The sequence below is a fragment of the Semicossyphus pulcher genome, unplaced genomic scaffold, assembly GCF_022749685.1.
Source record: "Semicossyphus pulcher isolate SPU_LCO1_2020_fin unplaced genomic scaffold, fSemPul1.0.p SCAF_19, whole genome shotgun sequence".
In the NCBI taxonomy this organism is placed as follows: Eukaryota; Metazoa; Chordata; class Actinopteri; order Labriformes; family Labridae; genus Semicossyphus; species Semicossyphus pulcher.
In genome coordinates, this window is record NW_027211692.1 from 7,379,689 (window position 1) to 7,396,306 (window position 16,618).

The following is a 16,618-nucleotide window of genomic DNA, read 5'->3' on the forward strand; positions in this document are numbered from 1 at the left end:
TGCTGTGAGGCACAAGTGCTAAGCACTGCACCACCGTGCAGCCTCTATGATTGTCTGATTAATTTGAGAAACTATTTGGGGAGGGGTAGAGGGGGGAAAGGGAAATCGAATTGACCACCAAGAGCGTTAGCAACATTAGCTAACAGCGGCGAGGAAAAACTTCCCTTTAACGGGCAGAAACCTCGGACAGAACCAGGCTCCTGGTGGATGGTCATCTGCCTTGACCCGTTTTTTGGCTGTTTGGTGGATATTTTTTTAATGTATGGGGGGGAAAGGGGGATTGAGAGAGGGTGGAAGAGGGAGGGGATGTAGGAGAGGAGGGAGGGTGGAGGGCAGAGGTGAGGGAGATGGAAAAGGGTGAAGAGAGGAGTTGAGGGAGATAGAAAAGGGTGAAGAGAGGAGGTGAGGGAGATGGAAAAGGGAGAGGAGATTAGGTGTGGGAGATGGAAAAGGGTGAAGAGAGGAGGTGAGGGAGATGGAGGATGCTGGTGTGGAAAGGGCAGAGGACGTGAATGGAAGGATGAGGAAGGGGGAGGAAGAAGGAGAAGGAGGATGGAAGGAAGGAGATGAGGGAGGAAGAGGGAGCTACTGTTGCTCAGCCTCAGCCGAACAACCAGCAGCTTCCTCCACCTTTGTTTCCTCATCGCCTTTCTTTCTAAACAGCCAGAAACATCCTTTTTTTGCTTTTGGTTTCTTCTCTTCCCTTTCTTTTTGTTTCTTCTCCGCCTTTTCTTTTTCTTTCCTCTTCTTGTCTACTTTTTCTTGTTGTTTCTTTTGCTCCATCTCTTCCCTTTCTTTGTGTTTCTTCTCCACCTTTTCTTTTTCTTGCCTCTTCTTGTCTTCTCTTTCTTGTTGCTTCTTTTGCTCCATATCTTCATTCACTTTCTGTACTTGTAGCTTCTTCTCTTCCTTCTCGATCCTTTGTTCCTTTCCAGTTGTTTTCTTGTCCTCCGTGTTTTCCTCTACGATGGAAAGATGAAGAAGAAGGTCTCTCACTTCCTCATCTTTATTCTTCATCTCTTTTTCACTTTCTTCTCTTTGTCTTTCTTCTGCTTTCACTAGTTCCAGTGCTCTTTTCTCTTCCTGCAGGTCTTGGATCCTGGTGGTCAGTGTCTTTTCTTTATCCACCAGTTCCTTGTTGTTGTTCTCCAGCTGTTGAACTCTGGTCATCCAGGTGTTTACCAGTTCTCGCAGAGCTTGGTATTTTTCCTCCCAAAGAGATCCAGCTTGGAGGACTTCTTTCTCCTTTCTCCTTAGCTGGGCTGAGGTCTCCACAAGCTTCTGGGAGACGGCTTCCTTGTCCTTCCTGAGGTCCAGGATCACAGTGTCCCTCTGCTGAAGCTGCTGCTTCAGGTGGTCCACCTTTACCTGGCTCTCCTTCTGCAGAGAAGCAGTCATCTGGCTCTCCAAAGATGCCTTAAACATCTGTTCTCTGAGCTCAGAGACTTTAATCTTCTCTGCTTCCAGACAGGCCGCCATCTTCTCCATCTGCTCCTGGCTGAAGCGCTGGGCGGCCTCCATCTGCTCCTCCTTAAACTCCAGGCTGGTCTTGAGGCGGGAGATCTCAGACTGTTGTTTGGAGACAGTCTCGATCGGAGGAATTTGACTCGGGGGATGAAAAAGACACAGCGTGATGATGAGTTCGGTACGCTGCGAAAAGTGGGGTTAGGGTTAGCCCGCATGAAATCCACCTCAGTACTGTATTCACCATTAGAAGAACAGAACTTTGATGTAGGTATTTCAACCTCCAAACAAAACAATAAGATGTAAAAATAAAAGTTATGACTTCAATTCAACTTTCAAAACGCATAAATAAGCATTTCTTGTTAGTTCACTATAAATAACAGAATAATTTTTGGTTCTGTTCTGTTTTTGCTGGGATCACCAGTTTGGTTTCTGTGCGAGGTTCTATTTTCCACATAGCAAATATTCCTGCTATTTGCATAAAATATATATATATATAAAAAGTAAATTGGTATTTTACCGGTTAAGCTAGCAGCTCAACAAATTACATGCAAACTTTGTATTTAGAATGGTTGGAAAGAAAATAGCACAACTGAGGATTTTTAATCGTTAACGATTTCAGATTATACTGGAGTAAAAAATTGCTGAAAAGCTTGCTAACATTACCTGAAAATGTCAAGATAAAATTGTTTGCATCGGGGCACTGGTTTAGCTCAGTTGGTAGAGCAGGCGGATGAGTAAAGGCAAAATGGCCAAAAAATCTTAAAAAAAATAAAATAAATGTTTGCAGGGACAGTGAAGTCAGTTTAACTATTAAGCCAGGAGATCACAAAATATTTAATTAAGAAATTAAGAAAAGACTGCAGACAGACGTGGTTTTCAGACAGCATATAAGTAAATGCTAACTAGCAGCTAGTAAAGCCGAGGTCACCACTTGGTGGATTGCGGTCCGGGTCCAGACCCAGATGCCGTCATATCAAGACCTGGACCTGTTATAAAATTTTGACAAGCGCCTTTATTTCTTTTTAAATCTTACTCTCAGATTCTCTCGTCTCTGTGTTCACTGGTTTCTCCTTTTTGCAATTAAGGCCCAGCCTTTGCAATTACCTGCTCAGTTTACAATAAGTCTCATTGCACTTTTTTTCTTTTGTTTCGTTCGAATTTTATTTTAATTGTTGTTAATAATAGTTTCATACACAAACAGAAATATGGTCCGAGTTTTACTTTAATGGTTGTTAATAACAGTTTCAAACAGAAACAGAAATATGGTCCGAATTTTATTTTAATGGTTATTAATGTTGGTGTGATTAATAATAACCTTTATTTATAGAGCACTTTTCAAAATCCAAGTTACAAAGTGCTTTACAAGGGCAGCAAAGCAAAACAGACAGGTCATAAAATCATAATCAAAGGCAGATATTAGAAATAACTAATTTTTTTTAAATTTATGAAATTCCTTTAAAATAACTCAAAAACAGGGGTTCTCAACCGGTGGGTTGGGACCCGTAGCTGGATCCTGTAGCTGTATTCAGTGGGTCGTGGACGTGTGCTTGAGAAAAAAAAAAGTTGTGGCAAAAAGTCTATGCTGTACTTTTATTTTGAAGGACATGGCTTTCCTATGATGTGTGAGCAGTAGTAATGTAGTTATTTCATACTCCATGTATCCACTGGTTGGGTAATTCCAGCTACGGTTACATTCTTGAAACTTCATGAGCCCGACAGTAGTTGCATTTATTATGCACCGAGAGTTAATTCTGTTGGAAAAAGGATGTTAATTGAATGATTTGTCGAGGGAATACATTCCTCTTATGCACTGCTGGTCATTTTGCTGGACTATTATACTGTTTATTTCTGAAATTTGGGTCGCGATTTGTCATTAAGGAGGTGGTGGTGGGTCCTGAGGCGAGACCAGTTGAGAACCACTAATCTGAAAGACATACAATTCTTTTAACAGAATTCTAAAAGAAGAATTCAAATTCCAGTAAAATCCGTAAAGGCTTGCCGTCGCCGATAAAAGTATGTTTTAAGAAGGCATTTAAAAGAGATCACTGAGTCAGCTGACCTGATCTCCTTGGGCAGATCGTTCCAGAGTTCCGGAGCCCTCACAGCAAACGCTCTGTGGCATTTGGAGCACACAGACGACCTCTGCCCGAGGATCTCTGCGTGCGTGTCGGCTTGTACAGCACTAACAGGTCTGAGATATAGCAGGGAGAAAGGCCGTGGAGAGACTTAAAAGTAATCAGTACAATCTTAAAATCAATTCTCAAACATACTGGGAGCCTGTGTAAAGATGCTAAAACAGGAGTGATGTGATCATATTCTTTGGTTCTGGTTAAAAGCCTGGCAGTAAATGCAACACAACACTTCTGAAAAAAATTTATTAAGGAAAACCAAATTTTAAAAAAAGTATTTACATCAGGTCACATAAGACATGAAGGTACCAGCGTTACCTCAGAACAAACACATAATGTACTGCTAAAGTTTTGCACCGTCCTTGGCACAGTGGGTACAGAATACCAGTAAAACATCACCTATTTTTATGTCATTTACCGACATCAAGCAGCGACACAGTCATAGTACAGTGCAACATTTATTCACAGTTTATGAGGCAGTTGCTTTGCTTAAACTTACCGTTGGCGAAGTTCAGCTTGTTGCTTGAACACAAGACAGTACACAGCTTCTACACACATCTAACACTTAAACATAAGCAAATGTTTTGGAAGATATTCTGCACAACTTTGAACACTTCTTGTGAGAGTGTCATGATGGATTATACACGAGAAGTTTACAGAAAGTCCCACCAAGAATCACTGACAGATATTTGCTGCAAGTCTTGCTCCTCATGGTCAGAGTTAAGGAGCATGCAAAGATGTGGACTGAAACCAATGCAATAAAAATAAAACAGCAGATGGAAGCGTGTACTGTAGTGTCGCATCCCTCTTTGGCTTTATTAAAAGTCCAAAGAGACAAACAGTGCATTTCTCAATGTTTCCCTTTCTCTTTAGAAGAGTTAAAATCAGTAGCAGCACTGGAGCCAGCAGTGGTTTGAAAATAAAAACAAGATACTGACTCTAAAAGAAAACACACTTTATCTTGATACTGATTGAAATAGAATAAATACTTTAAACGTGATGTTTTATATACAGTGATAGCCATTGTTGAACATCTACATCCTCTGTGCATCGTCCACTGCTGCTGCAAAAGCTTTGCAGCAATACAATCTAAAATTAATAAAGTTTCACCTGTCGCAGCACATAAAAAGTGAATAAAAATTCACTTCTAAGCGGTCGACAATTGCAGCAGTGGAGTCGTTTAGTGTACCTTCAACTATGACTACATCTGTATATTTATATACTTTTAGATGCTTTTATGTGTCATTCAGTGCTAAAACTTGAGGCAGAGTTGATGCAAATTAAAAATCAAGCAAGTTAAAATCATATTTTCCATAACTGAACTTTCTCTGCCACCACGCACCAGTTGGCGTGATCAAAGTAAGTGTGTTTGACATGAAGCTCCTCCACATGGTTCTCTATCAGCTCTGCCAGTTCTCCCTCCCTGAAGACGTGATAGTACCTCAGGCAGGAGCCCTGCACCTGTCCCACGCTCCCCTCGGGACTCCTTGTGCTTTCCGACTGCTCTTCTCCCTGCGGTCCTCCTGCACTTTCCGCTCCAGATGGTTTCAGGTGCTCCTTCTGGAAAGGGACCAGATCTGGCAGGGCCAGAGATCCACACTCCTGGGCTAAAGATACTGGGACGCTCTGGTGTCCTACGCCACCGTTGTTGTTGTTAGTGGTGTTGTTGTTGCTTTCACAACCGTTTTGTCCCTTGTGCAGGTCTGAGACCGAGTCAAAGACGTCCTCCTCCGATCCGATCACAGACGGTGGGGAAAAGAAGCTCGACATCTGCTTGATGATGCCTCTCCCTCGCTGGCGGGCCTTGTTCCCCTCGTTTTCACCCGTGGGTGAAGATAAAGTGCTCAAGTCTCTGGAGGTTGACCGAGAGATGGCTAAGCTTCCAAAGTCGAACACAGAGTCCAGAGACCTGGAGAAGAACCACAGTCTCTGGGTGCTTTGCTGTGGTGGGGTGCAGCTCAGGTCTTCTTCGTCTGCCACTGAGGATGTGCTTCTAACCTTCCTGTGCTTGTCGCTGTTGTCTATGGCTTCGCTCACACTCTGAGCCGTCGTCCTCTGTCTGGGTTTGGTCGAGGGCGAGTGAGGGTTGGGGTTCCAGGGCACAAAGATGTCCTGTTTCTCAAACTTGCGACGTTTCTGCTCCATGGCCCACACGTAGATCATGATGCATCCACCCACTCGCAGGGTGCGAGCCATCTCCTTTATTGCTCGAATACGTCGCTCTTTGGTGGACAAATGATGAATAACTGTGAGAAAAACATGAATTTGTCAGAATTAAGAAGGCGTTTATTTAATTATGATGTGTCACACTTAACACTTGCAGAACCAAAGCACATTATGTACACTGTGTTAGGCACACAACATAAATTAATAGGGTGGGCGTCTGCTGTTGTCTTTGTTCCTAATTACACTCTTTTGTCGAAGAACACACATGAATTATTTCTCGTTGTAAACTGATGTTTATCATTATTAGGAGTTCATTTAATTTGAGGCAAACCAGAACAGTTCAGCTTCATACACCTGGGAGGAATCAGGACTCTCCCTTTACGTGTGTGTGTGTGTGTGTGTGTGTGTGTGTGTGTGTGTGTCTTACCTGCGATAGAGAGTACAGCGTCAAAGCAGCCGTCTCTGTAAGGCAAATGCAGGCCGTCGCACATCTGGACCTCGTGTCCCTGGCTCCAGGCAAAGTCCACCAGGGGGCGACAAACATCGCACCCCAGCTTGAACACGTCCTGGTTGATGTGGAGATACTTGCCATTGCCACAACCTGCCAAGGTCAACACAGTCAGCCACAACACTGGTGAGTCATAAGAACTGATCCGTGTTTGATTAGCTTTTGATACTGCTTTCCTCTCCTTAAGGGAAGCCAATTTATCAATTACTTATGGAGGTTCCAAAAACAGAACAAGCACTAACAACAAAGTAATTAGTGCGATGGGATTGCACAGATTACATCACTGCTGGAGGCGACACCCACCGATGTCAGCGACGATGCTCCCCGGCTCCAGGTCCAGCAGGAACTGTCGCACCTTGGGCCAGGCTTTGTAGCGGCTGTCGTTGAAATACGGAGCTATCTTGTCATAGACGCTGTGTACATGGTCTCTCTCCAGCTGGCTGGCAGCCTCCTCCATCATGTCTGTCCAGCCTGCCGCATGCAGTGGCCTCACAGTATCATGTCTGCAAGGACAAACACAACTCACTGCTTAATACCAAATAATAAATCCATCAAGTAGTTACTCTGTTTCATTAGTAAAATAAAAATATCAATGCAGACCCCCTGAAGTGAACAGTGCAGTGGTGTTCCTCTCTACATGCTTGTTAAAGTCCAACAAGGTCAGCTGGAAGCCTTAATCAGCAGACGCACTCAAACATCTGTCAGGCAGCAGTGCTCATTTAACAGCAAACCCTTCGCTTTGTAAGTGAAGTACCTGCTGCGCTCACGATCACACAGCCTTTTTACATCCAGCCTGCAGGCCTCCAGAAGGACACACTGATGTGAGGCAACATGGATACAAGTAATCAGGTTTCATTTCATCAATCATCTGAGGCTGCGAGACAACCAGAGCGGGGATCATAGATTAACTAACAGGTTTAATTGCGGGGAAAGAGTCTCAGCAGGTTTATTTCCACAGCAGCCGTGTCAAATTGTTTTTTTCAGCAACGCAGAGTCAAAAGGTCAACACATACATCATGACTGCTGGCAACAAGATGCAAAACGGAGCGCATCAATCATGTTTGAGTGGAAGTCCCTTTTACAGAGATTTTCATTAGCCATGTAACACGCTCTGCGAGAGGACGCCAGGCTGCTGCATACAGCTGAATGTTTCGTTCAGTGTCACAGGCAAAGGATGATTTAAGCAGCTACTCACTTTACCTAAGATGACCCTCAGGTATTCGGAGAAGGTCTAATATGTGCACACGCAGTTAAAACTAATGTGATTACAGAATTTCCATCATCTGACAGCACGGCTTCACTGAATATAACTAGACCATGTTACAGCTTTAGTTGTGGTTGTGATTGTAATCGTTAAAGGACAAAGATGACATCACTGTGGCTTCTTTCACAGTCCTTGAAATTTCTTTTAATTGACAATTACAAGAAAATAACATTCTGATCATTTCTTATAAAGCATAATGAATCAATTCAACCAGAGCAACAAGATGTTGATTCTTTATGCTACAAGAGTTACTGAGTTTTAACCTCGTTTGCCCTTCTCCATGACAAGAGAAGGTCAGAAGAAGGTGACATTGTGCTCCATTTCCCTGCTCTGCTTAAAAACCTCTCATGCAGTCTGCACTAGCAATTTCTTCAACAGTAGATTATCACATGAATGAGGATGTTACTACTTTCATTATTCACGCATTTAACAATTTAAGACCTGTTTGCATATTTGGGGGATTATGTAATCGTGATGTCTGTGTTATGTCTGCTTTCACAGCTCCCACTGCAGTCGTCTCTGCTATTAGGATGCGGCCCACAGCTCCTGCAGTGCTGCTGCGGCTCCGTCCAGCACTGTGTGTACAAAGAGTATTCCCACGTTTAAAAATTATCTGTTTATGCAGAGTTCTTCTGCGGCGCGTGTGGTTATCTTTTATAGCGTATTATCATGTGGCTTAATTGTATTCATGCAAAGCAAAGCCACTGGATTCGCCTCACATGGCGGCAACCAGGAGACTTTAAGTTAAGTGTGCACAAACTGCACGATTACAATGCTTGTAGAAATCTGGACTTTCAGAACTGCCTTTTCCCCCAACTTATGGTGGCATGGCATCAGTAGGTTTAGATAGTAGTATTTCTTCCTCTGCATTCATCTTCTGATTATTACAAACACGCATATTAAGCAGGAAATCATCATTATCGGGCATCATTATAAATCACACATAGGGCAGGGCAAGATCATTTTCTTTATTTTTAATTTGTTTTATATTAATTTACAGTGATGTGGAGAGGAACGCAACATGCTTCACTTTTTTAACCCGTCTTAAGCAATGTAACAAGGATTTTCTGCACCTTGACACAGAGATCGTTTGCTCTTATGAGTCTCATGTGATGGATGAAAGTTGTCATGGCCGACTCCTACCAGCAGGCATCACATATTAGCGCCATCACACAGGTGTCATATGCTACTAAATCAATACACGCTGTAAATATGATACAACTTGTATGTGTACAAGCAGATACTTGAGAAAAGATAACCTTTTACTTGTCTCCAGTTGCATCAGATGAATGTAATCATCTTCATCCTCCATTCAGTGTGAAGATCTGCTTATAATGCTTTTAGATTTCCATTTGATAGCATCACATTTGGAAATTAGACTGTCCTACTTTCAACCCTGTTTTTATTGACAGTCGACGTCCATATCTACCTGTTTGAAGTATGTCTGCCTGACATGTGAAATTCACAGCATCAGATCTGAAACGGAGCGATGCAACCTAATGAACCATCTAATCTCTCAGTGCACTTTGCTGATGAGGTAAACCAGATGGAAAGCTGTCAGACGTTTCCCCTCCACCTCTCTGAGAGGACATTACACCCATATGTCCTTGAGTGTAAATAGTGTCTAGTGCTTATTGTGTGCCCGGCTGTACACGCTGAATATTCCAGGGAACACTTCCCTCCCTCACTGTGCATTACCAGGCTCACTGTGTACTCCTCCTCCGCTGGTACATATAATGTGTGCCGTGCAGCATCTCTTCCTCCTTCACTCAGACCTATTTCTGGACCACCATCATCTGCATCATCCCAGCCAAGTGGAAAGAAAACATCCCTTATGTAACGTGGTAATCTGGCCTCCTTCAGTATTGTCTGTGCTCAATTTGGCCTGAGTTTCCCCCTCTGCTCACTAAACTGTGGCAGTCCTGGGCTGACATTATATAACCGGCAGCTGGGGAGGCTCAGAGCTCTGCCTTCGACTGACAATGGGAACTGAAATTAAATCAGCGGGCAGAGGCGAGGTCTGGCACACAGATTTGTCAGAGGTATAGGACAGATAAAAGGAGCATCACTTGTAGCCTTAGGTTCTTGAATTAAGCTTCCCTGGTAAATCTCATTAGAACATCTACTACAAATAATGTTGTCCAGGCATATGTGAGCTCAGCTTGACCTTTAAAGTTGTACAAATCTGTAGATCTCTAACTTAAGACAATGTTCCTGGACTGAGCTCTGAGCTCAGACCTCAGCAGGGCTTTGATGAGATTAGTGGTGTTTTTATGAACAGACAGTCTTTCTGCCAGCTGCCTCTATAACCGCTGCATGACTCTTATGAACCACAGAGAACAGGTTAAACCCATCAAGAGTGCCAGCAGTTAATGAGTCAACATTAACATGTGGTGGAGGTCTGCTAAACTTAGACACCCACTAAGGCACATATTGTTCTCCCACTGCTAACTACAAGACCTTTATTTTGTCTTTTGTTTGCAGAGTTCATACATTCATTTGTGTTACTTGCCCTGCTTCCAATTGCTACTTTATGTCCATCAAAGTTTCTCAAATTAATGAATTCAAATCTATATATAAACACATCCAGGTAGGATTTTATACATTTAACCCACCAAAATAAAATGCACACTGCAATAACTTCTGTATGCATGTCATTATTCATCTCCTGCACCCTCAGTCCTGCACCGTAAATCCAAAGCCACTTACCGTACTACAACGTGTAATCCGCTGTGCAATTATCCGCCTCTCTCCTCACTCAGGTCGCTGGAGGTAAACTTCCCTCTCCGCACATGCGATTGATCTACATGATCGATCTGCCATAGGGATCACAGGCACGCGCTCGACATGGAAGCACCGAGCATACTATCAGCGACATCGTGAGGGCGGATACTGGGAACCGACGGAAACACCTGCCGTGTGTGACGGCCAGCAGCTTACTGGCCGCCGGGATGGTATCAAATCCATAGCATGTTGAGCTCCAAACCTGTCAAGGTGTAAAGGAGTTACAGCAAGACTTCCGGTGAGTTGTTTCAAAATTAAAGCCCCATTGGTGATGGAATAAACAAATTTCTACTTAGTAAACATACATTATCACATTAGCTTTAACCTTTACCTTAACATATCAGTTCAATTATATATACGTCATTAAGAAATATTTACATTGTACTATTTCAAATGTTTGTCTTTCACACAAATCATCTGTTCACTGCACTGTTTCCAACGCTTTTATTTTGAAGGATATGTGACTCAGTTTGCTGTGTTATTGTGGTGCGCTTGACTCTGCTGATTGGTCGATGGTGTGTAAAAAGATGACACGCTGTGCGGTGGCAGAACACGGCTGTCATTGGCTATTAGCCTCACGTGACCAACACAATAAACAATGTGAAGCCAAGAGGCAATACCGCCTTCTTACAAAAGGAGTTTGACAGGGAACATTTGGCACATTGTCAGTGTTTATCTCTGTAGTTGTGAAACCAAGAAACGTTATCAATTTTATTATGACAGCTTAATTTTATGCTTCAGCCTACTTCTACCTAAATCCTTTTTTTATTACATCTATTAAATCCTTGTTTGCAACTGATGCTTCACCAGAAAGAAAGTTTAATTTTGAGGCTATCAGTCTATAAAATGGAAATATAAAGTAAAGCATACATGGATGTAAGCAGACGTACTATATTAATGTGTAAAATAATGCACATTTTACACAATTTGAGGACATGTAGGGAACACTAATGAGTCCATGAATTATTTCTGTTCATCCTGATCTGCACTGTGCAAAAAAAAAAGAGGTTATACAAATGCAACAACAGCACAATTAAATACTAGGATAGATTAGAGTTCTGCACCATTAGGCATTGCTTGGCGGGGTGGTAATTAGCACACATTAGCGTGTCGTATCTGGTTGTTGTTGCCCTCTGCCTCATGTGGGTGTCAGCTCTGATTTCATCTGCCCTTTTTGTCTCTGAGACGGTTAATGGCAGTCACTTAATTGTGGCTCATCACTGCCATTCAGGGAGCACAAAGCGCTTGTCACATCTCCCTCACATCATCATCATTCAGAGCACACGTGCATGCTCTTTTAACACGGCAGTCGCTGTCCTCACATTACAAATACACACCTTCAAGCCTGGGAAGAACACGGCGCAGACACACACTCTGATGGCCAATAAACAGAGCGAGATCGTGGAGAACACACAGGTCCCCTCAGGGCGAGGTTCAGAGGATGATAAACAACAGATCTTTGCTAATCTCCACATCGCTGCCTTAGCTGTCAGTTTCTCTTCCATTAATCTGTTTAATTATTGAATCATTCAGAGAGACGCCAGGCTCATATATAAATATGTTCATAATGTTGATGTTTCAGGGACTCTTACAAGCCTCCGGCCTGAAGATGGTTTTCCTTAACAGCTGCAGACATTCTGCAGAGGCACAATAATTCTCACAGGCTGAGGATCATTTCTTAAGAGATGATGGATGTTTACAGTACATTTAGTCAATATCTAATCTTTATATGTTCCTGTCTCTTTGACTCCATGATATGTAGGTGCAAAACTTTTATCATATTTACCGCCCTTTAGCTACTTTGACTACAGTTTATTGTTGTCAGATTTCTGTTAAGTTTCAAGAGAACAGGGGCAGTGATTTATGCAGTGCTAATGCAGGAAGCACGTGCATGCTCCTCCTGAGGTTTAAACATATGACTTTTCCTGTTTCTGACTTCCTGTTGTTGGAAAACAGCAGGACATTGTGTCACTGCTGCACAGATTTCTGTACATGGTTGACACAGCCTTTCTAGTACTTTGATTTCTGTTTGTTTTCTGAGCCTGTGAAATGTGCTGATATATAAGAGTGTTTAGAAAAGTACAGTACAAGAGGAGGCACATTGTATCCTTTCTATATATAGGAGTATACATCCTAACAATGCTTGAAGAAGGTCACAGACTGAAAAGAAGCGAATACAGCACAGATCATAGAGTCCACAGGCTATTTATATCATTTTTATCGCTAACTGGAAAAAGGGTCTCTCTAAATGCCAAAATAAACTGCAAACAAAGCCCTCTGGTTCCCTGGAAGTCACACCTCAGATAAACGTGGTATTTGGTGCTGGCTCAGGCTTTTAAAAGAGAATAATCTTGTATTTTCTGTCTGTGTAAATGAAATGTTCCTTTCCGTTCCACTTCATATCACACCTGTCAGCACGCTCATTGCTCCTGCTCGTGTTCAGACCCCGGCTTTATCGAAGGTCTAGGATGTTGAACAGCTCCAGACTTTCAAAGGTCAAAGCTTTTACATTAAAGATAAAAGAGACAGCTAACCTCCTGCTCCTTGCTGAGAATCTGACGGGGCTCTCTGCAGAGAGATCATTTTATTCCACTTGAAATATTCTAACGAGAAGGATGAAACCAGCAAAGCCTCAGAAATATCTCTGAAGGGCACAGTTTGAAGCACAAACAAATATAAACATCATCATTTACAGAATATGAGGCTTACTTTAAGATATTGCCCCTATCTGTTTTATATTCCAGACGATTAACATTCACAATCCACATGATGGAAGTAAACCCATTTGAAAGCTGCTTAAAAACTGCCTCCATATTGATTCTCTTACACAAGGTCACTTTATCTCAGGGAGCCCAAAGAAAGAGCTGAGCCTTTATGTCCACTGCATGTCAGGGATTAAGTGCTTTCATTTATTAGATTAATATAATATAAGGTATATATAAGGCTATAAGAAAGAACTTAGAAATTTCCATGAAAAGGATTCCACACTTGTTTTAGTGTCTGTTTCCAGCTATATCGCTTTTAATCTCTCTCTTTTAATTTACTATGGGCATTTTTTTTGCAATTAGGTGCGTTATGTCGTTTGCACAAATAAGATATTAACATGAATTTCTCTTTTAACTGATTCTGATTCATAAAAATGCAGTTTATGTAAGACTATTTGTATACTTAAAGCTCCTGTGAGGAACTTTGTTCCCCTGTGGAGAAAGCCGTACCTCATCTCTTTGCTTACTTTGTCCTATTTGTGCGTAGATGCATAATAAGTAAGATTTTTCCTGACATTTTATCAACAACACATTCAAACTGGACCCCTCCTCCTGGGCTCTTCGTCACCAGAAGCTCACTCTGACTCGTGCAAGAACACGCCCACCCCGCCGACCTAACCCTGACAGCATCACGGTTACCTTTGCGCTAGCATGCTAACCGCCGGTTTGCTTGTCCTACCCGGTTTGGGGCACCTACCTGTCCAACAGAAAGAAGGCCGACTCTGCATCGCTCTTTCGCCATGTTCGCCGGTCTGAATGGGGCCCAGTTGCTAATTTGAACCACACTCACCTGTACGCTGTGATTGGCTCAGGGAAAGACAACAGCACCCCTCCTGAAAACGTCCTGTGCAGAGCAAAACAACAGAATAGATGCAGAGGGAAGGGCCTCACAAGGGTCTGCACACACTCACCAACACACAGAAGTAATTATTTATATTAAACGATATTTGCAAAGGTCTATGTTTTGTTTTTCTGGGAAAATCCTACTTATTACACCTCTAAGTTGTGGTTTTTAACAAAATCTCCTCCTGCTTTCTTTAACAGTCATATGTGTCACTCACTTTAGGTTTTTGCCCTAAATGTAAAGAAAGGCAGCGTGCAGTTAATCGCTTCCTCTCACCTTCCCCCCGCCAGCAGTTTCAGGCATTAAAAATAACTATATAGAAATAATCAATCTTGTCGCTGATGGTCTGAATACTATTAATTAGTTTTCATTACATTTACCATCAGCTTACTTTCTGGAAAATGCCAGATGGAAAGTCAGTTCTTCTCCTTTTCAGATGTCTTCCTGGGTAATATAGCTGTTTTGTATTTCCATCCCTGTACCTACTGAAGATTAGGTCACTATAAACCCAAATCATGCAGGTCTTTGTGCCTCTCTGTCATGCAACATTGTCCAGTCTGTAACACATCTTCATAAACCAACTCTTCTTGGCACATACATCTTAGGTTACTTCTTCTATATCCTGCAGAAAAGACTGTGATTCACATTTTGCCCTCAAGAGCTTAAAGTTGGCTCTGACATCAGCTCCGGCTTCTGCAGCTGAAGGTCAGCGCCGTGTTAATAAACCTCCAGAGAAAAGCCGAGAAGCTGTGGATAAAAGTATAATGTATACTGCAGTCTGAGTCATCAGTGTCAGTAAACCTTGAGACACCAAGAGGCAGCATATACTGTTCTGTTTTTAATCCATGTTAACCTTTACTGTAGAACATCAGAACATTTGTTGTCATGATGGAAACCCTCCTCTGGTGGACGGATCACAACGCTCCTCAGGAAATCACAGCAGCTGGGTTAGAGAAACTCTTTCATAACCAGCGCGACAAAGTCTGACAGTCTGGACAAAAACAAAATAATTATTTTGTCCACACCCCTCATGTATTCATCCATCAGACTTCCTGTTTAACCGATTACTTCCTTCTATAGTGCTATTTTTAAACTGTAAATCGATGAGTTTGCGTAATGTGAGGCAGCGAGCAGGAAAGGTAACCCAGATCTGTCACATGAAGCTCCGCAGAAAAATGTTGCCTTCCCCCTGGGAGCAATATAATACTGGTGTCAGGGATGGTGTAGCTTCTCTTTAAAATGACATAAAGATTAAAACTTACTTCAAATATTGTGTTGAATCCCAAACCAACAGGATCAAACGTTCATGCTGAAACGTTAAAAACACTCTGAGGTCCAGAGATAAATAACTCCCAGCTCTCCAAAGGACTAACTGATTGGAAAAGTCAACAGAAAGGCCCCTCTGTGTGCCGCTTTAATGAACACCACAGGGAATACAAAGGCAAAATGTAATTTCCTGAGAGACACAGTGACAGAGTAATAAATGCATTCAGTCCTCTCCACTGCCATTGTTGTTCAGCTGCTTCATTGTTTCACAGCAATTCAGTGCAGGTGGTGTTCTGCCCGAGCTTTTGTTTGGTATGCATTTTTAATTTCTCCTACCTTTTGGGGATTAATAGGACCTAATAAGTATAAAACCAAAGAATTGTGTTATATTGAAAAAGTCCCAATGTCCTCATGTGAGTACCTTGTCGTAACGGTGTTGTAGCTTGTTGCTATTGATAAAATGAGTCAAATGTGTCTGCCATATCAAGCTACAACTGTTAATACGCATTAAATAAACAAGTTTTAATCATAAAATCTGAAGAGGTTTTGTACCTGGTTGAGTTTTCTGTAGAGACCGACTGTAACACATTTTGGTCGGGATCACGGCCATCTTGAATGTACACTGATCAGTGTAATTTGCTTTTGTGACCACAGGGTGATGGACAAAGTGTCCATGAATGAGACTAACGGGTCTAAGTGTCACAGAATTAAATATTATGGTGCTGTGAAGCCCAAATATAATGCCCCCGTATGAGGACGCAGGGTCTCAGGAGAAGACTATTGTAAAGCAGATTAAACCTGCATTACAATAGTATTCTTCTACCCTGCCTCAGCAACACGTCGCTGCTTTTCTTGCCTGTTACAGACATCTGAATATTAGTGTAATACTGTAAGACCATTAGCAGAAACCAGTGCCACATCAAATACATGCATGTGTGTGTGTGTGTGTGGGCAAATAATAAACAAAAACATGTGGACGCAATGCTTGTAAAAAGGTGTTATGTTGCTATGGGAGGTCACATTTCTCCAAGTCGGTCAGGTGCAATCCTGAACATCGATACAGGTTTGATGCTGTTAAAAATGCTTCTTCTCAAAAAGGAACAGTATTTTTTTTAGGAATAAATCACAGTCCTTTTTGTCTTGACAAATTTGTGACGTTCTTAGTTTTATTGGTAGTTTCTTAATTTAAAAAGAGAAAAACTGTTAAGTAGAAACAACAGAGATTAAAAGCTGAACAAAACCAGTATCCGTGTTTGTCAAGGAAGTGATGGTAGCTGAGTGGTGAGACATTACATGACTGGAAACTAATAATACACATAACCAAAGAGGTTCTTGAGCTCCAAACGTGTGGTTTACCAGAGAGGATAATTGTGGGTTTTGCTCTGCTGGTTTCAGGGTATCAGAGGACGCTGAAAACAATTAAAA

At 42.1% G+C, this 16,618-nt stretch overlaps 1 protein-coding gene across 1 annotated transcript; it reads right to left on the reverse strand.

The window, feature by feature from the left end:
- Positions 1-3,828: 3,828 nt before the first annotated feature.
- Positions 3,829-10,450, reverse strand: trmt9b (tRNA methyltransferase 9B). The gene is made up of 4 exons (XM_069668748.1): positions 10,244-10,450; positions 6,574-6,773; positions 6,190-6,363; positions 3,829-5,842 (listed from the first exon to the last, which is right to left on the reverse strand). Exons 2-4 carry the CDS (start codon positions 6,728-6,730, stop codon positions 4,899-4,901), a joined length of 1,275 nt encoding a protein of 424 aa, XP_069524849.1. The 5' UTR covers positions 6,731-6,773; positions 10,244-10,450; the 3' UTR covers positions 3,829-4,898.
- Positions 10,451-16,618: the final 6,168 nt, after the last annotated feature.